Raw genomic sequence first — 24,030 nt, forward strand, 5'->3', positions numbered from 1 at the left:
CATTCACGGCGAGTGGGCGGCCAGGCCCGAGGGGTCGGTGTGTGACTCGGCGGCGCGCGCGCCAGAGAAGTCCCGTGGGGATGACACCGGTGGCCACGCGCGCCCCGCCCCGCCCGCGCACCTGTCCTGGGCGTGTTGCCCGCGGCCCCGCCCCGCCCTCAGCTCCGCCCCCGCGGCCCCGCCCCACTCGCGCCGGGCGCTGGTTGGCGGAGGCGGCGCGCTATGCTAATGAGCCTGACCCCTTCCGCACCTGCCCGGGCCCGGCGCTGCCCGCAAGAGCCCGCGGACTCAGCAGTCGGGACCCGGGCTCGCCCCTCCCGCCCCAGCCCGCCCCGGCCTGCCGCCCGGGAGGGGAACATGCCGCGCTCCTTCCTGGTGAAAACGCACTCCAGCCACAGGGTCCCCAACTACCGGCGGCTGGAGACGCAGAGAGGTACGGGCTACCCGATCCCCGAGCCCCTCCCGGGACTCGACCCTGAGGGGCGGGAGACAGAGAGAGGCCCCTGGGAGCGGGGAGTGGGGGGACACCTGTCCCAGGTGGGAGGAGAAGGAGCTAGTACCTCTGCGCAGCGACTGCGGCTGCAGGAAGGTAGATGGCCCACGGGTGCCTCCACTTCAGGGCACTGAGCCCCGCCTCCGGCAGGGCGGGGGAGGTTCTCTCCCCACTTGGAGAAGTTTTCTAAGCCCCGAAGTCTCCCTGGAACTCACCTCTTAAATACGGCCGCCTGTCCCCACCACTACAGCCCCAGCTAAAGGGGCCCTGGAGTCATCTTCCTGGCACACACATTTGGGAGGGGTCGTGGGGTGGTGGGAGGGAGGGCCGTCTGGGGTGGCCTGGCTGAGGGACCCCCAGCGCATGCTGACTGGGGGTGTGAGCACAGGAGATGGTGAGGAGGAGGACTAATGGGCTCTTTCCCGTGCAAAGGCACTGCCCCTCCTGCATTTAGTTCAGGTGAGCCTCCTCCCGTAGCCTGCCTCCCTCCCACACCTCCCCTCACCCCAGAAGCCCTCTTGCTCATCCTGGTAGGCTTGCCTGGGCAGGCTGGGCTAAAGGGCTGCAATCCTCCACACACTGGCTAGCCTGGAGAGATGGGTGCCCAGCAACTGGGCTGTCCGTTCATTTCCATTGCCTGCTAGGCTTAGGGACACGAGAGAAGAGGACTGTGTCCTTCAGAGGACAGCCTGCCACACGGGTGGTGAGAGCAGTTCCCACCTGGCTTGGCAGCTTCTTGGGACAAAGACCCACTGAGAGGCACCGGCGGACACAGTGGTCAGGACTCACGCGCTGTGGCCAGTGGGGGAGAGCAGGAAGGGCACTGCTGGGGCAGGGGCCCCCAGCAACACCCCCAAGAGGCCTTTATCCCAGCTCAGAACCCAGAGTTGGGTGTAGGGGGGGATCCCACCTGGACCCACACCCAAGGCCCAGGCTGCCACCAGGAGGTGCCAGCTAGGACCGTGCTTTTCAAATGTGCATTTTGAAATCAGTTTCATGAGTCACCACCACCAATTTTGTAAAATAAAATAGAGCAGAAACTGTTGGAGTGCCTGGCTCATGGTGAAGGACACTGGCTTCAGTTATGTGTATGTGGATGCACATGTAACTACAGATGTGATGGAAAATGGAATTTACATGGGTCATAGTTGTAAGTTTCAAAGTGTTGTTTAGAGTCCATCCGAGTGTGCAAATCTGGGTAGCTGTGCTGGGCCCAGCGGCCAACTGTCATGAATAGCCTTGCTGCCCGCAGTGCTCTCTGCTTCCCGCCCCTGCTTCCCTCCTCACTGTAGCCCCAGCTGCATGGCTTTCTGACAGCCAGGGGGCCCTGGCGACTTTCTGCCAAGATGTTACCCCAGGATAGACCTGAGGTGCTGGGGTTTGGGGCCCCTCAATCTCTCCTTCTATGGCTCCCCAGGGAACCCCTGAAGCCAGCAAGGTACTTAACAGTCTCTTCAACTGGGTGTGGTGGCTCATGCCTGTAATCTCAGCACTTTGGGAGGCCAAGGCGGGCAGATCACATGAGGTCAGGAGTTCAAAACCCGCCTGGCCAACATGGCGAAACCCCGTCCCTCCTAAAAATACAGAAGTTACCTGGGTGTGCTGGCGGGTGCCTGTAATCCCAGATACTCAGGAGGCTGAGGTAGGAGAATCGCTTGAACCCGGGAGATGGAGGTTGCAGTGAGCCGCGGTCACACCCCTGCACTCCAGCCTGGGCGACAGAGTGAGACTCTGTCTCAGAACAAAAGTCTCTTCTCCCCAGGATCTGGACTGCAGAATGAATAAAAAAGCAAACAAAACCCAGAGAGTATTGGGAAAGCATTTAAAATCCCAGCAGAAACACATGGTCAGCCTGATGGGTGAGACTGTCTCTTGCCCCGTCCTGCCTCTGGGCTCAGCCACTGGGCTCACAAACAGGGTCCTGGCTCTGTGACAATACCTGGAGGCAGAAAGGTAGACATGTCTTAGAGATGGAGACGAGAAATGGTGACTTTCTCCTGCCAAGAGGCCCCAGCAAAGCCGGGAAACCCGGGGCTCCCCGAGTGCTGTCTCCCCAGAACTCTCTTGGATGCTGCCTCTTATCCTGTCACTGCCCTCACTTCTGGGTGGACAGAAACCTGATGACTCTGTAATTAGGAAGACTGAGGGTGGGAGAAGGTCAGGTCAGGAGAGAGTGGCAGATGGGAGATGTTCCTTTGAATTCCCTATTTCTCATCCTCACCGTGCTTGTTATTGTCTCTTTTTGTCAATCCTACTGGGTGTGAGTGTCTCATTGTGATTGTGATTTGTACTTCCCTGATGGTTAATGGCATTGAGCATCTTTGCATGCGTTCATTGGCCATTTGTGTATTGTCTTTGGAGAAACAGTTATTCAAATTCCTTGCCCAGGCCAGGTGCAGTAGCTCACGCTTGTAATCTCAGCACTTTGGGAGGCTGAGATGGGCAGATCACTTGAGGCCAGGAGTTTGAGACCAGTCTAGCCAATGTGGCAAAAACCTGTGTCTACTAAAGATACAAAAATTAGCTGGGCATGGTGGCAGGTACCTGTAATCCCAGCTATCAGGAGGCTGAGGCAGGAGAATCGTTTGAACCCAGGAGGCAGAGGTTGCAGTGAGCTGAGATTGCGCCATTGCACTCCAGCCTGGGCAACGAGAGTGAGACTCCATCTCAAAAAGAAAAAAAAAAAAAAAAGGTGGGGTGGGGCAGACACGGTGGCTCATGCCTGTAATCCCAGTACTTTGGGAGGCTGAGGCAGGCAGATCTACAAGTTCAAGAGTTCGAGACCAACCTGGCCAACATGGTAAAACCCTGTCTCTACTAAGAATACAAAAATAAGCCAGGCGTGATGGCACTTGCCTGTAATCCCAGGTACTCGGGAGGCTGAGGCAGGAGAATTGCTTGAACCTGGGAGGCGGAGGTTGCAATGAGCCAAGTTAGCGCCACTGCACTCCAGCCTGGGCAGAGCAAAACTCTATCTGGGGAAAAAAATAGCCAGGCATGGTGATGCACACCTGTGGTCCCAGCTACTTGGGAGGCTGAGGCAGGAGAATCATTTGGATCTGAGAAGTGGAGGTTGCAGTTTGCAGTGAGCTGAATTCATGCCACTGCACTCCAGCCTGGGTGACAGAGCCAGACTCTGTCTCAAAAAAAAAAAAAAAAAAAAAAAAGTCCAGGCGCGGTGGCTCATGCCTATAATTCCAGCACTCTGGGAGGCTGAGGCGGGTGCATCACGAGGTCAGGAGATTGAGACCACCCTGGCTAACAGGGTGAAACCCTGTCTCTACTAAAAAATACAAAAAATTAGCCGGGTGTAGTGTAGGGCGCCTATAGCCCCAGTTATGCAGGAGGCTGAGGCAGGAGAATCTCTTGAATCCAGGAGGCGGAGGTTGCAGTGAGCAGAGATCGCGCCACTGCACTCCAGCCTAGCGACAGAGCAAGACTCCATCTTAAAAAAAAAATCCCTTGCCCATATTAAAATTGTATTATTTGTCTTTTTATTGTTGACTTGCTAACATCCTTTATATGTTCTAGTGTTCTAGATGCTATTCCTGATCAGAAGTCTGATTTGCAAATATTTTCTCCTATTCTATGGGTTGTCTTTCTCTACCCAAAGCCTCAGCATGGAGGTAGAAACAGAGCCAGAGATCTATTTTAACACGTCTAGAGTAAGAAAGGGATTGAGGGCTGTTGGGAGGTTTTGGCTTTGGGGAAATACAGAATTTAACTCTTGCCTGCAGACTAACCTGTTTATTTGGGGGCTGCTACCCTTAAGTGGACCAACCATGTGGTATGTGGTGTGCCGGCCCCCAAATTCAGGAACCACCGTCCTGGGGAGGAGCCCAGCCAGGGGCAATTCTGAAAGCCTGGGCCAGAGCACCCCAGCCATGTGGCTCGGCTGCATTGAGAGCACAGCAGAGCGGGCACTGGTCAGCGGTCAGGGAGGCTTCTGAGCTCACTGCCTCATTATCCACAAAAGGAGATGCCCGAGGGGTAGCTGTTGGGTGACTGGAGGGTGATTAGTTATGAGGGGGCTGATTTTACACTCAGCCAGCTCCTTGCTGCCAAGCGTCTGACTTATGGGTGCTGCGTGGGCGCCTGGAGGATGCCGGCCCAGGCTGGTACCCCTCTGCGGGGGCGGTGGGGGGGCACTCACCAGAGGGACCCGCCCAGCCGAGGCGTAAAGGCCCTCCTTTAGCCACGAGGCCTGTTTCATGTTCCTGAACACGACGGGCCCTGTCAGATGTTTCTTTGTGTTTAAAGAGGAAGTGAGATTCACTCTCTAGACCGCGGGGCCTTCTTGGTCTAGATGACTCCACTCCTGGCCATGCTGTCACTTCCCTGCACAGTACCGCCAGCTCCCTTGCAAGCTGGGTCTGCATGCGGGCTCCCGGCTACACCTCCCATGCCAGGCTGCTGATGGGCTGGGATTGGGCCCATGAATCGGAGCTGGAAACAGAGCGCTGGGGACTCAGTCTTCATCTGTATATTCTCTCCCCTCCACCCCTCTAGAAATCAATGGTGCCTGCTCTGCCTGTGGGGGGCTGGTGGTGCCCCTCCTCCCCCAAGACAAGGAGGCCCCTTCTGTGCCCGGTGACCTTCCCCAGCCCTGGGACGGCTCCTCAGCCATCGCCTGCATCTCCCTGCCCCTCCTTCCACGGATCGAGGAAGCTCTGGGGGCCTCTGGGCCGGACGCCTTGGAAGTCAGCCGGGTCGACCCTTGGGCCAGTTGGGCCCCCATTGTACCCCTCAAAGACAGCCTGAACCACCTCAACCTGGCCCCACTGCTGGTGCTGCCCACACAGTGGTCCCCAGTCCTGGGCCCAGACGGGCACAGGGCTCCAGAAAAACTGCTTGGGGCTGAGCGGACGCCCCGAGCCCCCGGCGGCTTCCAATGCTTCCACTGCCACAAACCCTACCACACCCTGGCCGGGCTGGCCAGGCACCGGCAGCTGCACTGCCACCTGCAGGCGGGGCGCGTCTTCACCTGCAAGTACTGCGACAAGGAGTACACCAGCCTGGGCGCCCTCAAGATGCACATCCGCACCCACACGCTGCCCTGCACCTGTAAGATCTGCGGAAAGGCCTTCTCCAGGCCCTGGCTGCTGCAGGGCCACGTCCGCACCCACACAGGTAGGACAGGGTGAAGGTCTGCAAGGACGGTCTGGGCTGGGGGAAGAGGGAGGGCTGTGGGAGTTAGAAAAGGAAGAGGGGTGATTTTATAAACAATTCAGCTTCTGCCTCCTGACTTATCTGTACAGAGTCCCACAGACCACAGACTAGAGGCCAAAAGTCCAAAGTCTAGGTGTCAGTAGGGGCCAGTGCAGGAGCCACGCCTGTAATCCCAGCACTTTGGGAGATTGAGGCAGGAGGATCACTTCAGGTCAGGGGTTCAGGACCAGCCTGGCCAACACACCAAGACCCCAGTCTCTACTAAGAATAGAAACTTAGCTGAGTGTGGTGGCCCCTGCTGGTTGGCCCAGCTACTTAGAAGGCTGAGGCAGGAGGATCACTTGAGCCCAGGAGGTTGAGGCTGCAGTGAGCTGTGGTCATGCCACTGTACTCCAGCCTGAGCAACAGAGCAAGACCCCAACTCAAAACAAAACAAAACAAAACAAAACACCGACCAGGCATGGTGGCTCACACCTATAATCCCAGCATTTTAAGAGACTGAGGTGGGTGGATCACCTGAGGTCATGAGTTCGAGACCAGCCTGGCCAACATAGTGAAACCCTGTCTCTACTAAAAATACAAAAATTAGCCGGGCATGGCAGTGCACACCTGTAATCCCAGCTATTGGGGAGACTGAGGCAGGAGAATCACTTGAACCCAGGAAGTGGAGGTTGCATTGAGCCAAGATGGTGCCACTACACTCCAGCCTGGTGACAGAGTGAGACTCTGTCTCAAAAAAAAAAAAAAAAAATCAAAAAAATAATGCCACTGAAGTACAAAAGTGGCTTGCTCTTCCCAAGAGCCAGCCAGCAGCCTCTGCCCAGGCTTTCTGTCAACCTCCGCATGCAAAGAATAAAAACAGAAAGGAAGAAAGGGCTCCAGGAATAAGCTTCAGTCTCCACATCAGGCCCAGAGGTTCACACTTTTGTTTTTATTTTGGTCTGAGGCAGGGTCTCACTCTATTGCTCAGGCTGGAGTGCAGTGGTTTGATCACAGCTCACTGCAGCTTTGACTGCCTGGGTTCAAGTGATTCTCATGCCTCAGCCTCCTGAGTAGCTGGGACCATAGACATGCATCACCATGCCCAGCCAATTTTTAAATTATTTGTAGAAACAGGGGTCTCGCTATGTTGCCCAGGCTGATCTTGAACTTCTGGGCTCAATCTGTCTTCTCACCTTGGCCTCCCAAAGTGCTGGGATTATAGGCATGAACCACTGTGCCCAGCTAGTTCACACTTTTTCTAACTGGAGGTTCCCTACCCCCTAAGTCATGACTCTTGTGACTGCGACCTTCTGAGTCACAAGGCCTTTTCCAGGTCTCCAGGAAATCCTTTCCGGTTTTTCTCAATCCTTTGATGAGGAGACCCCCCCATACCCCCTTTCCAGGCCAAAGGGCCCTGGGGCTTGGTGCCCTCAGCCTGGGAGTGAGGGGTGTGGGGAGGCCCTGCAAGAGGCTGGCCTGGCTAGGAGCATGCCTGGTGTCCCACCAGCAGGAATGCAGGTGCTCTGGGCCCTTCAGGGGCTGCAGGCTGGGGTCTCTCAGGACTCTATGGGGCTACAGGAATGGACACACGATTCCCAGTCACCCTTCCCTTTACAGGTGTTGGGCCAAGGTTCAAACAGGACTTTGTCCAGACCCCATGTTGTCCTGATGGGAGGTGGCTCCTAAATGCTGCCTCCTCGAAGTCCCCAGCTCTACCCCTGCTCTGGATTCTGCTGGAGCTGGCCAGACCCCCCCACTTGCCTGTCAGTGGCCAGGAACAGCTGCCAGAGGCCCCCAGTGCTTCCCCCGTCCTCTTCCAGTGGCCGAGGTCCCCGGGAGGGCTATTGCAGCAACATTAGGAGATCTAAAGCCTGTGGCCGCCTGTGCTTCTCAGAGGGTCTTCAGGTGTGTCTCGCCCAGGTGTGGCGTGCCACCCCGTCCCCACACAGCTCAACCCTGGGTGCTTGGGCTGTGAGCATTTGTAGGGAAGGGATGGGAGTATCCACTGATGGTCACAGTGCGTGTTTTAGCCTTCAGGCCACCTTCCATGGTGTCACCGGCCCTCTTCTTCCTCCCCCAGGGGAGAAGCCCTATGCCTGCTCACACTGCAGCAGGGCCTTTGCCGACCGCTCCAACCTTCGGGCCCATCTGCAAACGCACTCGGACACCAAGAAGTACCAGTGCCAGCGCTGTGCCAAGACCTTCTCCCGCATGTCCCTCCTGGCGCGGCACGAGGAGTCTGGCTGCTGCCCAGGCCCCTGAGAGGCACATAGTCGGTGCAGGTAGGAGGGATGGTCCTCACCCTGAGAGCTGGTGTCCCTCCTGCCGCCAGAGGAGCCGGGAGTCTGGGAGAGCAGGGCCTGACTTCATACTTGGTGCATCCTCCATATCTGTGTCCAGTCAGAACCAAAGACATCCAGCGGGGCCACCGGGGCAGAGGACACTCACCCAGGCCTCCCACCCCACGGAGCCCACTCAGAGGAGACTCCTCTCCCAGTGAAGACTTTCATCAGAACAAGAGCCATGGTTCCATTTCAATGTGGTCAGGTCTCTGGGTCTGCCCTTCCAAGTCAGAGCCTTGGGGAGGTGGCCACCAGCATGGGCCGGCACTGCCGCCAGATGACTTGCAAGGCTGCCTCGTTCCCTTGCAGCAGAAATGAACAGTTCGGACTTACAGTGAGCACGGCCGTGTGGTCCTTCCTCAGTAGGCACAACTACCTCTCAGCCGGTCCCTGCCAGCCTTTGGTTTGGGGTCTGGGACAAGTTGTCCCGTGTCACACGTCTACGCTCGTGTGCACAAACATGTACACACACGCGCCCTCCCCACCTCACCAGACTCTCCAGAAGATGGGGCAGGACTGGGGGAGCCCACAATTGGTGGTTCGGGTGCGTTGGGATGAGACGGGGTGCCTCTGGGATTTGTCCTGCTCAGAGCCTCAAGGGGCTGGGATCTCAGGGCACTCAACTTTCCAGGCAAGAACAGCCATGGGGTAATAAATGGTCTCTGCACACCTGCATGTTCCATTCTTCGAAGCTTTGAGTCTCGGCCAATCCCCTGGTTCTGTGGAGGAGGTGGGACTCTGAGAAACTCCCTGAGACAGCAGGATTCGGGGATCACCTGGGGCCTTCAGCCACCAAGTAGGCAGGAGACTCTGGGTCAGGGCCTGCCACTGTGAAAAACTCTTCTGAGGGGTGGGGATGCTGCCATCGGGTGACCAGGGGCGCCGTCGTGGGCAGAAGCCAGCACAGAAGTGGGAGAGCATCCCACGGCACAGAGGAACGGCCAAGAGGCTCCAGCTTGTGCTGGGTAGAGGGCCGACACCAAGGCAGGGGCAGGTGGTGTGCAGCTGGGGGCATTGAGTCCTCCCAGCTGCCTGTCCCATGGCACAGAAGAATGGCCTAGAGGCTCTAGCTCATGCCGGTGAGAGGGCCGAGACCAAGGCCAGGGCAGGCGTTGTGCGGCTGGGGGCAGTGAGTCCTCCCTGCTGCCTGGTCAGAAGAGAGGACTCAGGGCTCCTGCTGCAGCCCTCACACGCTGCGAGGGTCTGACGTGATCACTGCTGTCTCGCAGAGGGTCTGGGCCTCTGTCCACCCATGGTACCTGGGGCATCTGTCGAGTCCCAGACCCTTGCCCTGCTCTGCTGAGACACTGTGCCAAATCGGCATGGTTGTCTACACCCAACACCCCCATCCCCGGAGTCCTGCTCCCCCCGTACAGTGGGATGGTGGCATTTCCTTCTTACACGTGGCCTCTTCTCACTGCCAAGCTGCTGGGTGGCCACCCACTGGGCTGGTCCTCCTCTTCCCAGCATGTCTCAACCTCTCCAGCTCAACCCCAGGGGCAGCACCCAGGAAGGAGCGAGGAGGCCGCTCCTGGTCCCTGATGCCTTCACTGATGAGGACAGCGGAGGGAGGTTTCTGGGGGGGGTACCCGCTGACAAGGACAGTGGAGGAGGTTTCTGGGGGGGACACCTGTTCCTCAGGAGGGTTGGCCCGTTGTCAGCTCAACCCCAGAGGCAGCGTCCAGGAAGGAGCGAGGAGGCCGCTCCTGGTCCCTGATGCCTTCACTGATGAGGACAGCGGAGGGAGGTTTCTGGGGGGGGGACCCGCTGATGAGGACAGTGGAGGAGGTTTCTGGGGGGGAAATTACTGGTAAAGGACAGTGGAAGAGAGGTTCTGGGGGGACACCGCTGGTGAGGACGAGGAGGGAGGTTTCTGGGGGGAGCCTGCTGATGATGAGGACAGTGGAGGGAGGGTTTCTGGGAGGGACACCGCTGGTAGGGGCAAGCGGAAGGAGGAGGTTCTGGGGGGATACCAGCTGACAAGGACAGAGGGAGGTTTTCTGGGGGTTTGTGCCTCAGGAGGGTTGGCCCATTGTCAGCTCAACCCAGAGGCGAAGCGTCAGGAAGGAGGGAGGAGGCGGCTCCTGGTCCCTGGCAGCCTTCACTGACGAGGACAGTGGAGGAGGTTTCTGGGAGGACACCTGTTCCTCAGGAGGGCAGTGGAGGAGTTTTCTGGGGGATACCTGTTCCTCAGGAGGGTTGGCCCATTGTCAGCTGCTCTGCTTCTGGCTCCAGCCAGGAAGGCATCATTGTCCTGGTCCTGGAATGGAGCCATGTGGAGAGCGGCAAGGGCTCCCCTTGCTCCCCAGAGCCCGCTGAGCCTCCTGTCCATCCGTCTGTCCATGAGAATATTCAGGAGGGCTCACAGGGACCACACACGAAGCACCTTGTTGCTCAGCCACTTGGCTGCTCCAGTCCCAACCTGGGCAGCTAGAGCCCCACTCAGGGCAGCCCGCGGCAGATCAGCCTGGCTAACACTTGCCAGGTGCTAACGGGCCCTTGGGCAGATGGTTTGACGACACCTGTTTGAGGAGCCTTGGGGACATCCCAGAGGAAACTTGACCTAGACCTTGGGCTCCTCTGGACCAAGGGTGACCTTGAGTAAACAGACTCCCCAGGAGAGCTCGGGCTGCAGCCGCTACCAGCCTCCATGTGAGCTGGAGGAGTGAAGACACTGAGAAAGCCTCTCTCACATTCCTGGACCAGGACCACTGCCTCCCCAACAGGGATTGGCCGTCCCCAGAGGGAGGCACCCACTCAGCTGCCATAACAAAGGCCCCCAGCCTGAGTGGCTGAAACAACAGTTTCATTCTCCCCTAGTTCTGGAGGCTGGAAGGCCCAGGTCCAGGTGTCGGCAGGGCTGGTTCCTTCGGAGGCTGTGAGGGCGGGACTGTTCCAGGCTTTCTGGTGGCTTTGGCTTCCCATGGCGTCTCCCTGGTGTGCGTGTGTTTCTGTCTCTCCTCTTATGAGGACACAGTCATGTTGCCCTGCTCCAGGAGGCCCCCATCTCAACTCATGACATCTGCAAAGCCTCTATTTCCAAATACAGTCACATTCGGAGGGCCTGAGAATTAGGACTTCAACATATGGAAGTGGGGGACACCATTCCACCTAAACAGCCAATAGGAACACAGGGCTTTGCCAAGAGTTGCCTTGAGAGTCCTTGCACTCAGTGCTGAGGAGAGGGGGGCCTCACCCTCTTCTTCTTTCCCTCAGTCTACAAAGGATCATGAGGGCAGGGCATGGGGGTTCACACCTGTAATCCCAGCCCTGTGGGAGGCCAAGGCAGGTGGATCACTTGAGCCCAGGAGTTTGAGACCAGCCTGGGCAACATGGCAAAACTCTGTCTCTAATAAAAATACAAAAAAATGAGCTGGGTGTGGTGGCGCACCCCTATAGTCTGAGCTATTCAGGAGGCTGAGGCAGGAGGACTGCTTGTGCCCAAGAGGTGGAGGCTGCAGTGAGCCAAGATCATACCACTGCACTCAGCCTGGACGACAGACCGAGACCCTGTGCAAAACCAAAAACACACACAAAGGATCATGGGGGACAGCTGATCTTAACCGATGGGGTTTACTAGAAGCATCTCCTTCAAAGGTTGCATCCAAGTCACCTTCCCCAATGGTCACGGCTGTTTCCTGACCCATCTCCTCTCCCTCATCCCCATCAGGGCAAAGGCAGGGGACAGGCCAGCACCCGGGTCTTGAGGAGGAGTAGGGTTAGAAGCCTGTCCTCCAGGGCCCCCTCCCTCCCGACTGTCTCCCGGAGCTCTTGCCTCCTCTGCTTCACGGTCAGGCTGCCAGGGGTGAGGGTCTCCACTGGCCTGGAAAAAGGCAAGAGCTCCAACCACGGTTTCTGTCAAGCTGTTAAGTCTTGGCATCTCATAGGAGGCCTTTTTTTTTTTTTTTTTTTTTTTTTGTAGCATCCAGATCCCTAAAGGAAGCTATATTGTAAATTGTGTTCTATTTCTGGGTCCCAATATCTAAATGAGGCTACTGCACCTGTTGGGAATGAAGGACAGGAATTTCACAAGCCGAAAATAAAGCTGAATGTTTTCCCTTCTGTCTCAGCCCATGGAAAATGCTCTTATATTTATATCTGGGCGGGCAGGGGCTGGGAGGGAGAGAACGGGTTGGCAGAGAGAGGGGCAGAGGAAAGGCAGGGCACCTGCAGGGGGCCTGGGGTGTAAAGAATGGAGGAGCCACTCCACTTAGGGCAGGTCCGGCCCAAGTCAGAGGCAGCAAGGGCGGCCAGCCCCACCAGGACACCCCCAGCCACTGCCTACCAGCCCCACCCTTCACTGCTGGCCTCTCCTCCTTGTTCTGCCTGACTATGCCCAGGTTAACCTGGGGTGGTCACTTAAAATCTGGGCTTCTAGAGCCCTCTCCAACACCTGCAGCTAGAGCACCAGGAAGGGGGCGTCTCAGCCTTGCTCACAGTCTCCAGGGGCTCGGGGCCTGGCAAGTTATTCCTCCCAGGACTCAGGCCTTCCTTTCCCCACCCAAATCTTCACTCATCACATCCACTCTCCTCCCTCTTCCAGGGGTACTGTCAGAGTCTTTCTCCCGGGCGGGAGGCGGGGCAAGGATGGACAGGAGGCTGCAGGACCTGAGCACACTGGAAGCGGGTGTTTCAATTATGGCCCAGTGATGTCTGGGTGAGTGCAAGCCTAGGAAATCCCTGAGGATCCTGGACAAGAGGAAGAGGGTGTCCCAAGCTCTGAAAGGTGGGGGCTGCACCTTCCTCACAGCAGGAAAAGTCCCCTGATGATGTCTCCCCTGACAGCACACGGCAGGCCTCAGACAGGACCCACACCGGGGTGTGCAGGAAGGAAAATTAGTGGCCCTGCGTGCCTCTCGCTGTTCTCTGACTCATAGTGTAAAAGCAAAGAGGACGCCTGGCCTCCTAGAAACAGGTGTTGAGGGACAGCGGGCCTCTGGGTGACCGGGTCCCTCTCCCCACTCCTTGTTGAAAGAAACTTATCCCGAACGCCAAAAGGCGCTAAGGTTATTGCCTTCGTGTCCAAGAGCCCAGAGCATCCTATAAATATCATTTTGGCCCAGAATAATCAGGGGGGTTCTCTAGGTGTTTGAAAATAGCCTGCTTGTTACTATGTATATTCAGAGAACCCACTCCCGGCCTCCACTCGCGTGGCTAAGTATAGCTCCCTGGCAGAGTTCAATGGAACAAAAGCTTCCAGGCCTACCCGACCTCGTGGATGGTAGAACATTCCCGGAGGAGCACCTCAGCTGCCACGACCCGGAGGAGCTCAGAGAGAGGTTGGCACAGACCTGGTCACCTCCCATCTCCCACTCTTGAGCCAGATCCATCTGTGGGCCTCTCAGCAAGCACGAGGCATTCCTGCCAGGCCCAGGAGCAAGGTGCTCTGATGCCAGTTTTGTCCTCCTTGCAGGGTTGAGTTAGTCACAAAGCCTTGGTTTCTTCATCTATGAAAGCGGGATCGTTGGCCGGGCGCGGTGGCTCAAGCCTGTAATCCCAGCACTTTGGGAGGCCGAGACGGGCGGATCACGAAGTCAGGAAATCGAGACCATCCTGGCTAACACGGTGAAACCCCGTCTCTAGTAAAAAAATACAAAGGCCGGGCGCGGTGGCTCAAGCCTGTAATCCTAGCACTTTGGGAGGCCGAGACGGGCGGATCACGAGGTCAGGATATCAAGACCATCCGGGCTAACACGGTGAAACCCCGTCTCTACTAAAAATACAAAAAATTAGCCGGATGTGGTGGCGGCGCCTGTAGTCCCAGCTACTCGGGAGGCTGAGGCAGGAGAATGGCGTAAACCCGGGAGGCGGAGCTTGCAGTGAGCTGAGATCCGGCCACTGTACTCCAGCCTGGGTGACAGAGCGAGACTCCGTCTCAAAAAAAAAAAAAAAAAAAACTAGCCAGGCGAGGTGGCGGGCGTCTGTAGTCCCAGCTACTCGGGAGGCTGAGGCAGGAGGATGGCGTGAACCCGGGAGGCAGAGCTTGCAGTGAGCTGAGATCCGGCCACTGCACTCCAGCCGGGGCGACAGAGCGAGACTCCATCTTAAAAAAAAAAAAAGAAAGAGGGATCGTGCGAACTTCTATGTCAGAATTAAAGAGAACTCCAAGTAAACCATAAAAAACCAAAGGCTGGCCGGGTGTGGTGGCTCATATCTGTAATCCCAGCATTTTGGGAGGCTGAGGTGGGAGGATCATCTGAGGCCAGGAGTTTGAGACCAGCCTGGCCAACATGGTAAAACCCTGTCTCTACTACAAATACAAAAATTAGCCAGGCGTGGTGGGCGCCTGCAATCCCAGCTACTCAGGAGGCTGAGGCAGGAGGATCACTTGAACCTGGGAGGCGGAGGTTGCAGTGAGCTGAGATCGCCCCACTGCATACCAGCCTGGGTGACAGAGCGAGACCCTGCCTAAAAAAAAAAAAAAAAAAGGAAGAAAAACCAAAGACATTTAGGACATCCAAAATAAAACTGCCAACCTAAGGAACACCCTCAGCTTTGGCTCCTCTCAGGATCTCTATTTCTGGACGCCAGGTTCTGGCTGCAGTGAGTCTGTCTTCGCAGCCATCCCTGGCCCAGCCCACGGCACTGTCTGAGAGCTGCTCAGCACCTGCCCCGGGGTTGGGTAGAGCTGTATCACGCGAATGGGCAAAGGTGGCAGACTTTCAGACCCAGGGCCCAGCCTAACAGGGTAGATAGACACCTCCCATCTTGCCAGGGGTCATGTGCCATCTCTGAGAATCCCAAGGAAATGCGGGGCCACCTTCCCACAGGATGTCAATCAGCACTGCCACCCCCAGCTCCTTCCCAGAAACCCTGCCCTCAAGGCCACATCTGGGAATCTTAAAGCAGGCCCCTTCTCTTCAGCAGCTCCCCTGCTTCTCCCTCCCTCCCTTTCCCTCCCCTTCTCTGCGCTTGTTCTCTGCGTGAGGGTGAGCCTGTGAGACATCCGTAGGAAGATGCAGAGCACTGCAGTGTTGCTTACCCAGCCCCAAATACCAGCTCCTTTTCCCTTCCCCTGGGAACAGGCAGCGGGGAGGTCCAGGAAACTTCAGAAACGAAGCTGAGAGGCGAGAGAAGGTGGGCAGTGAGGTCACAGGGACTTCTCATCTGCACAAGGCCCTTGTGAAACTCAGCTGTTTTGCATTGGTCAAAAGAGGGGCTGGAATGGAGACACAGCCCAGCCAGCGGGTCCTGGTCCTGTTGCCGTCCCGTCCACCGAGCATCATTTCTGCGCTATCGTGGACATGGTGCCCCCTCTACCCACCGCACCCCAGCTGGGCTCTGCTCAGCACGGTGGGGTCTCCCCGTTGCAGAACAAGTTGTTCTGACAGGCGGTCTGCAGACCCCTTGAGACCCTCTAGGTGGCTTCTGCTGGGCAGAGCTGCTCTCCTGTTTGGCACAGGCACCAATGGTGCAAAAGCAGCCATAGCCATGTGAGTGCTGGCACATCCCCCACACCTCAGGAAACAATCACAGTTCTGGGATGGCCCTGGGTCCATGGCGGCTTGTGTGGAGGGACCCAGTGGCAGTGCACACAGCCCCACACACGCCGAGGTCCACTCTCCGCAGAGCACACAGAGGAAAGATGGCAGCACTGTGAGAACATGGCCCTGGGTCTTGGCAGGAATGAGGTGAGCCCGCCACTTCAAAGGGAACAACAGACAGAACTTACCGCCAATGGTAAAACTTACACAGTCTAATGAAAATTTGGAAACTTTCATCTTCCACTAAAAGCCTGACAGCTTCCCATGCTTACTTTCTCAGGGGAAAGTGATTTCCTGATACTGTCAAATGAAGCAAGTCAACATCTGGAAGCCCCGTGTAAGGCAGTGAACCAAAACCAAAGCTGTCAGAATGACCAGTGTGGATGTCAGGATCCCCTGCCTGGGTCAAAGGCCAAAGTGAGACAGACCAGTAGATTCCACGGATACCAGGAGGAAACTCTCACTAATGGGTGGGCCTCAGATTCCACCTTGCGGCTCACCTTGAAGAAAGATTAGTGCTGGAGTTTCGGCGCAGCACCCAAGAAAAGCCACCCTGATCTGAAGAGGCCAGGAAAGCACATTGCCCCTGCAGGTCTGGAGAGCAGATTCTCTCCAAATGCATCAACCAAACGACATCACGCAGAGGCACCCAGGAGGGCCCAGCTATCCACACCTGCCACACCAGACGTGAAAAAGATTCAGACAAACTTTTTTGTTTTTGCTTTTTTGAGACAGGGTCTTTCTCTGTCACCCCGGCTGGAGTGCAGTGGCACAACCTTGGCTCACTGTAGCCTCGATCTCCCAGGCTCAAGGGATCCTCCCACAGCCTCCCGAGTAGCTGGGACTACAGGTACACGCCACCAGGCCCAGCTAATATTTTGTATTTTTTGTAGATACTGGGTCTCATCTTGTTGCCCAGGCTGGTCTCAAACTCCTGAGCTCAAGGATTCTGCTGGCCTCGGCCTCCCAAAGTGCAAGGATTATAGGTGTGAGCAACACCATGCCCCTAGTCTAATTTCATTTCTTGTATTTTCTTCTCTTTTTCTTTTGAGACAGGATTATGCTCTGTTGCCCAGGCTGCAGAGCAGTGGTGCAATCGGGGCTCACTGAAGCCTCAACCTCCTGGGCTCAAGCAATCCTCCTGCCTTAGCCTCATGAGTAGCTGGGTGTATGCCACACGCCTAGATAATTTTTTATAGAGACAAGGTCTCACTATGTTGTCCAGGCTGGTCTTGAACTCCTGAGGTCAAGCAATCTTCCTGCCTTGGCCTTCCCAAGTGCTGGGATCACAGATGTGTGCCCCTGTCCCTGGCTGATACTATTTTTTAATTTTTATTTTTTTTGAGACAGAGTCTCTCTCTGTCACCCAGGCTGGAGGGCAGTGGTGCGATCCCAGCTCACTGCAATCTCCGACTCCTGGGTTAAAGCGATTCTCCTGCCTCAGCTTCCCGAGTAGCTGGGACTACAGGCACCCACCACCATGCCCAGCTAATTTTTGTATTTTTAGTAGAGACAGGGTTTCACCATGTTGGCCAGGCTGGTCTCGAACTCCTGACCTCGTGATCTGCCCGCCTCGGCCTCCCAAGTACTGGGACTGGGATTACAGGCATGAGCACCCAGCCAATACTAATTTCTATTTATTTCTTTATATATGTTTTCTGAGATGGAGTCTTGCTCTGTCGCCCAGGCTGGAGTGCAGTGGCATGATCTCGGCTCACTGCAAGCTCTGCCTCCCGGGTTCACGCCATTCTCCTGCCTCAGCCTCCCGAGTAGCTGGGACCACAGGTGCCTGCCACCTCGCCTGGCTGATTTTTGGCCAATACTAATTTCCAAGGAGGGTCAATACCGATCTGTTACCCTGCCCTGGAAATGGATCTGCTTGTTCTTTGGCAACTAATTTAATCCCATTATCAGCCTCAGGAGGCTTGGGTGATGCTGCCTCTCTGTCCACCCAGACAGCACAAATCAAGCCCCAGATACTCCCACCCAGGATCACCATGGTGCGGAAAAGCAAGCTGGAAAACGGGTGAGCTGGATGTGTGTGTCCCTGAAGGGAAATACTTTCCGAGGTGAGTGGCTCGGGCACAAGGACGGTAGGGCCATTTGAGCCGCCAGCCCAGTTGGCCAGGTTTCCGGCCACGTGCATACAGTAAACGAGGGTGTATGTGCAGCTCCTGGTTTGGAAAACTGGAAGCTACAGAAGAATCTGTATTTACTCACTGATTTAACCAAATACACATTCTGTTTCTTCTGAAAGATGACCACACTCACCCAACAGCTTCTCTGGGGGGTCAGTAACACTACTCCCTGCAGATAAACACAGGTGGGCTCCTTCAAAGGGCTTTATCATCTACAAGAAACCATCCTTATCCCCACAGGCAAGGAAATGGGCACAGAGAGGTTAAGTAGCTTGCCTGAACTCACACAGTGAATCCGTAGCAGAGCTGTTCTTTAAACTCAGGCAATTTAGACCCAGAGTCTGTAATTTTATTATTTATTTATTTAAAGATGGAGTCTCATTCTGTTGCCCAGGTTGGAGTGCAGTAGTGTGATCTCGGCTCACCGCAACCTCCACCTTCCAGGTTCAACCGACTATCCTGCCTCAGTCTCCCAAGTAGCTGAGACTACAGGCATGTACCACCATACGTGGCTAATTTTCGCATTTTTAGTAGAGATGGGGTTTTGCCATGTTGGCCAGGCTGGTCTCGAACTCCTGACCTCAAGTGATCTGTGCTCCTCGGCCTCCCAAAGTGCTGGGATTAGAGACATGAGCCACCGCACCCAGCCAGAGTCTGTCGTTTTTGTCTCTACATTGTCACTCGGTAAGATATTCTGAGATTTCCTTTCATTTTTTTTTTGTTTTATGAGACAGAGTCTTGCTCTGTTGCCCCAGCTGGAGTGCAGTGGTGCGATCTCCGCTTACTGCAACCTCCACCTCTGGGTTCAAGCGATTCTCCTGCCTCAGCCTCCCAAGTAGCTGGGATTACAGATGCATGCCACCACACCCAGCTAATTTTTGTATTTTTTAGTAGAGATGGAGTTTTGCCATGTTGGCCAGGCTGGTCTTGAACTCCTGACCTCAGGTGATTTGCACACTTCAGCCTCCCAAAGTGCTGGGATTATGTGTGTCACCCCCACTGCCCGGCCTTTTTTTTTTTTTTTTTTGACATGGAGTCTCCCTCTGTCACCCAAGCTGGAGTACAGTGGAGCAATCTCAGCTCATTGCAGCCTCTGTCTCCCAGGTTCAGGCCATTCTCCTGCCTCAGCCTCCCGAGTACCTGGGACTACAGATGGCATGTCAACACACCCAGCTAATTTTTGTACTTTTAGTCGAGACAGGGTTTCATCATGTTGGTCAGGCTGGTTTTGAGCTCCTGACCTCAACTGATTTGCCCGCCTCAGCCTCCCAAAGTGCTGAGATTACAGGCGTGAGCCAACGCGACTGGCCCCTTTGACTTTGAAGTCAGAGTAGGGTATCTGATCAGGACAGCAAACATGGCGCTGCTTTTTATATTGGGGCCCGTGTGTGGGGTGATATGGCGGGAGGAGCTGCAGGAAGATAATGGACTGAGATCTGGACTCAAGCAGTCCTGTGGGGAAGCCAGGTTTCTCTAATGACTCCTGTTTAGAGGAGAAGAGAAGGCTGGGCGTGGTGGCTCATGCCTGAAATCCCAGCACTTTGGGAGGCTGAGGTGGGAGGATGACTTGAGCCCAGGAGTTTAAGACAAGCCTGGGCCACATGGCAAGACCCTGTTTCTACAAAAAACAAAAAATTAAACAATTAGTTGGGTGTGGTGGCTAAGTCTATAATCCCAGTACTTTAGTAGGCAAAGGCAGGAGGATGGCTTGAGCGCAGGAGGTCAAGTTTGCAGTGAGCCGTGATCTTGCCACTGCATTCTAGTCTGGGCAACAGAGTGAGACCCTGTCTCAAAACAAATAAATGAAAAATAAAAGTAAGTATCTAACACAGGAATAGAAAATCAAATACTGCATCTTCTCACTTGTAAGTGGAAGCTAAATGATAAGAACTTATGAACACAAGGAAACAACAGACACAGGGGTCCACTTGAGGGGCGAGGGCAGGGGAGGGAGAGGAGCACAAAAGACAACTATTGGGTACTGGGCTTTGTACCTGCGTGATGAAATAATCTTTACAACCATCCCCTGTGACATGTGTTTGTTTATGTAGCAAACCTTCAAATGTAACCCAAACCTAAAATAAAAGTTAAAAAAAAAAAGTATCGTATTGTAAACCCCTCTGGAATAAACATTTCCTTATTTTTTTAATTTAAATTTTTATTTTTAAAATGCCCTTATTCCCCGAGTCCTCACTTCTTTTTACCTCTCCAATTGCCTGGCTTGATGGTGTTTCACATTTGCTGACTGCTTCCAGAAAAACGTTTCCATTGAAGACCTCCCAAATGCAAGGCAGATATAGAGCAAGCTAGACACACGCCTTCCTTTCCAGTCACTTTCTGACTTCTTAAAGTCCCAGATGCCTGGGCTCAGGGAAAGGACAGGAAGCGCCAGGAAGCAGGAAGCCCCGGGGATCAGCAGTAGGACGCTGTGCAGGCTGCGCTCGGGGCCCCTCTGCTGGCCTGTCTAGGCCAAACCCCCAGGGCTGCAGGCCTGGAGACAGGCAGGACATGCTCAGGCTTGGCTGGGCTTCCCCTCCAGCTGCGTGGCTTCTCATTCATCTCCCAGACCCTCTCTCCTTATGAATCAGGGTCACACACAGCCTACTCATACCATACTTAGCAGAGCACCCATGCCTGTGGCTGAAATGCAGTGGTGTGATCAGAGCTCACTGAAGCTTTGAACTCCTGGGCTCAAGTGATCATCCTGCTTTAGCCTCTCTAGTAGCTGGGACTACAGGTGTGCACCACTACGGCCAGCTAATTTTCTTTTCTTTTTTTTTTTTTTGAGTCGGAGTCTCGCTCTGTTGCCCACGCTGGAGTGCAGTGGCGCAATCTCGGCTCACTGCAAGCTCCGCCTCCCGGGTTCACGCCATTCTCCTGCCTCAGCCTCCTGAGTAGCTGGGACTACAGGCGCCCGCCACCGCGCCCGGCTAATTTTTTGTATTTTTAGTAGAAACGGGGTTTCACCGTGGTCTCGATCTCCTGACCTTGTGATCCGCCCGCCTCGGCCTCCCAAAGTGCTGGGATTACAGGCGTGAGCCACCGCGCCCGGCTGGCCAGCTAATTTTCAAAAAAATTTTTTGTAGGCCAGGCCGGGCATAGTGGCTCACATCTGTAATCCTGGCACTTTGGGAGGCCGAGGCGGGTGGATCACGAGGTCAGGAGATCGAGACCATGACCATCCTGGCTAACACGGTGAAACCCCATCTCTACTAAAAATGCAAAAAAAATTAGCCGGGCGTGGTGGTACACACCTGTAGTCCCAGCTACCTGGGAGGCTGAGGCAGGAGAATCACTTGAGCCCGGGAGGCAGAGGTTGCAGTGAGCTGAGATTGCGCCACTGCACTCCAGCCTGGGCAATGGAATGAGACTCTGTCTCAAAAAAAAATTCCTTTTTGTAGAGATGGTGGAGTCTCGCTATGTCGCCCAGACTGGTCTTGAGCTCCTGGCCTCAAGCAGTCCTCCCAAATCCCAAAGTGCTGCTGGGCTTACAGGCATGAACCATCATGCCTGGCCTATTTTTGACACACATATAGGTTGAGGTTCAAGAGAGCCTGGATCTCCTGATCCAGGAGTCAGTGTGGGGATCTATGTCTGACATCTTTCAGTGAGGTCATTCATCCTAGGTTCTCAACTAAATAAGAGAGTCTGCCCACAAGCACACTGTCGGCACCCATTGCTACATGGCTCAACTGTGAGTATGACTTAGATAATTTTAATAATGAAAACAAGGAATGCTGAGGGAGCGATAGAATAAGAAGGTAATCCCGGCACTTTAGGAGACCAAGGCAGGTGGATCACAAGGTCAGATCGAGACCATCCTGGCTAACATGGTGATACCCTTCTCTACTAAAAATACAAAAAAAAAAAAGTGGCCGGTCGTGGTGGTGGTAGTCCCAGCTACTCGGGAGGCTAAGGCAGGAGAATGGCGTGAACCCTGTAGGTGGAGGTTGCAGTAAGCTGAGATCGCGCTACTGCGCTCCAGCCTGGGTGACTGACAGAGCAAGATTCCGTCTCAAAAAATAAAAAATAATTAAAAAAAAAAAAAAAACCGCCAGGTGTGGAGGCTTACACCTGTAATCCCAGTGCTTTGGGAGGCCAAGGCAGGCATATCACTTGAGGCCAGGAGTTTGAGACCAGCCTGAAAAACATGGCGAACACCCGTCTCTACTAAAAATACATAAATTTGCCGGGTCTGCTGGTGCACACTTGTAATCCCAGCTACTCGGGAGGCTGAGGCACAAGAATCACTTGAAACCAGGAGGCAGAAGGAGGAGGGAGCTGTGATTGCCCCACTGCACTCCAGCCTGGGTGACACTGCAAGCCTCTGTCTCAAAAAAAAAAAAAAAAAAGAGCAGCCTGGGCAATATAGTAAGACCTCCATCTCTACAAAATAAAAAATAAAAATTAGTCAGGAGTAGTGGCATGTGCCTGTATCACAGCTCCTCGGGAGGTTCAAGTGGGAGGATCACCTGTGCCCAGGAGGCTGAGGCTGCTGTAAGCTGATGGTGCCACCACACTCCAGCCTGGACAACAGAGTGAGACCCTGTCTCTAAACAAAAATAAATTGTTTTTTTCTACTAGACTTAAGCAATCTTCCCTCCTTGGCCTCCCAAAGCACCAGGCCTGTGTCTTCTTTTTCATCATAGCTGTGGCAGAAGGAAGGAGGTGACTGGAAGCCCCACTCTCTCTGAGTAGCTGAGTGAGTACACCCTGACCATAGGCCCAGACAGTCCACATCAGCTCTTCAACAGGAAATTTTTTTTTTTTTTTTGAGACGGAGTCTCGCTCTGTTGCGGCCCAGGCTGGAGCACAGTGGTCGGATCTCAGCTCACTGCAAGCTCTGCCTCCCGGGTTTACGCCATTCTCCTGCCTCAGCCTCCCGAGCAGCTGGGACTACAGGCGCCCACCACCTCGCCCGGCTAGTTTTTTGTATTTTTTTTAGTAGAGACGGGGTTTCACTGTGTTAGCCAAGATGGTCTCAATCTCTTGACCTCGTGATCCGCCCGTCTTGGCCTCCCAAAGTGCTGGGATTACAGGCTTGAGCCACCGCGCCCAGCTCTTCAACAGGATTTAGTGGCTTTGCATAAAACAGAAAAGTGGCTGTGATTGCAAGAGAAATTAAAAATAACCACCATCTGAAATGCAAATTGAAAACAGTGAGACACCACGTCTCACTCTGACAGATGACCCACTGTGCCGGTGAAGGTGTGCAGGCACTCTCAGACTTCCAGAGAGACCTGAGTAATCGATTGACTTCCACAAAGGGCGACTTGCCAACAGCTATCAAAAGTACTCAGGCACATCCTACTTGGCCCAGCAATTCCACTTCCAGGAATTTCTCCTGCAGAAATACATGTGCGCAAACAATGTGGAAAAGCACCGTTTACAGTAACAACCCAACTGTCCATCAGGACAGACCAGGTATATGTAGACAACAAACAAGGAAGCTTTTTACTAAATTGGGATGATCTCTAAGAAGCACGTAAGTAGCCGGGCGCGGTGGCTCAAGCCTGTAATCCCAGCACTTTGGGAGGCCGAGACGGGTGGATCACGAGGTCAGGAGATCGAGACCATCCTGGCTAACACGGTGAAACCCCGTCTCTACTAAAAAATACAAAAAAAAAAACTAGCCGGGCGAAGTGGCGGGCGCCTGTGGTCCCAGCTACTCGGGAGGCTGAGGCAGGAGAATGGCGTGAACCCGGGAGGCGGAGCTTGCAGTGAGCTGAGATCCGGCCATCGCACTCCAGCCTGGGCGATAGAGCCAGACTCAGTCTCAAAAAAAAAAAAAAAAAAAAAAAAAAAAGAAGCACGTAAGTAGAAAAAGCAAGGTGGGAGAACACGCTATGTGCTTGTACTATGCACGTCAAGGAAAAAATACACCAAGAATTGACAGGCCAGGTGGAGTGGCTCAAACCTAATCCCAGTACTTTGGGAGACTGAGATGGGAGGATCCCCTGAGGCCAGGAGTTCAAATCAGTCTTGGCCACATAGCAACACCCCTCCAACATCTCTACCAAAAACTAAGAAAAAAATTAGCCAGGCATGGTGGTGTGTACCCATAGTCCCAACTACTGAGGAAGCTGAGGTGGGAGGATCCCTTAAGCCAGAAGGTCGAGGCTACATGGAGCTTTGATCGTACCACTGCCCTCCAGCCTGGGCAACAGAGTGAGACCCTATTTCCAGAAAAAAATAAAGAATAAATAAAGAAATAAAGAAGTATGATGGTTCTGGTAATGGAACTAGGTGGCCGGGCAAAGTGGACATTTCACACTGCATAGTCCTGTATTTTCTGAAATCTGTCACCTTGGCTGGAGTACAGTAGCACCATCTCGGCTCACCGCAACTTCCACCTCCTGGGTTCAAGCAATTGTCCTGCCTCAGCCTCCCCACTAGCTGGGATTACAGGCGTGCACCACCAC

General features: G+C 54.6%; 1 protein-coding gene across 1 annotated transcript; it reads left to right on the plus strand.

The window, feature by feature from the left end:
• The first annotated feature begins 254 nt into the window (after positions 1 to 254).
• On the plus strand, positions 255 to 8,655 carry SNAI3 (snail family transcriptional repressor 3). The gene is made up of 3 exons (XM_003917303.4): positions 255 to 433; positions 5,003 to 5,623; positions 7,725 to 8,655. The coding sequence occupies exons 1-3, from the start codon at positions 358 to 360 to the stop codon at positions 7,904 to 7,906; spliced, it is 879 nt and encodes a 292-aa protein (XP_003917352.1). The 5' UTR covers positions 255 to 357; the 3' UTR covers positions 7,907 to 8,655.
• The last annotated feature ends 15,375 nt before the right edge of the window (positions 8,656 to 24,030 follow it).

Source organism: Papio anubis, chromosome 18 (genome assembly GCF_008728515.1).
Source record: "Papio anubis isolate 15944 chromosome 18, Panubis1.0, whole genome shotgun sequence".
In the NCBI taxonomy this organism is placed as follows: Eukaryota; Metazoa; Chordata; class Mammalia; order Primates; family Cercopithecidae; genus Papio; species Papio anubis.

Coding starts and splice junctions, on each gene's coding strand:
- SNAI3 (XM_003917303.4), top strand. CDS start 358: ATGCCGCGCTCCTTCCTGGTGAAAACGCACTCCAGCCACAGGGTCCCC. Junction 434..5,002: donor GCGGCTGGAGACGCAGAGAG/GTACGGGCTACC, acceptor CCACCCCTCTAG/AAATCAATGGTGCCTGCTCT. Junction 5,624..7,724: donor CCACGTCCGCACCCACACAG/GTAGGACAGGGT, acceptor TTCCTCCCCCAG/GGGAGAAGCCCTATGCCTGC.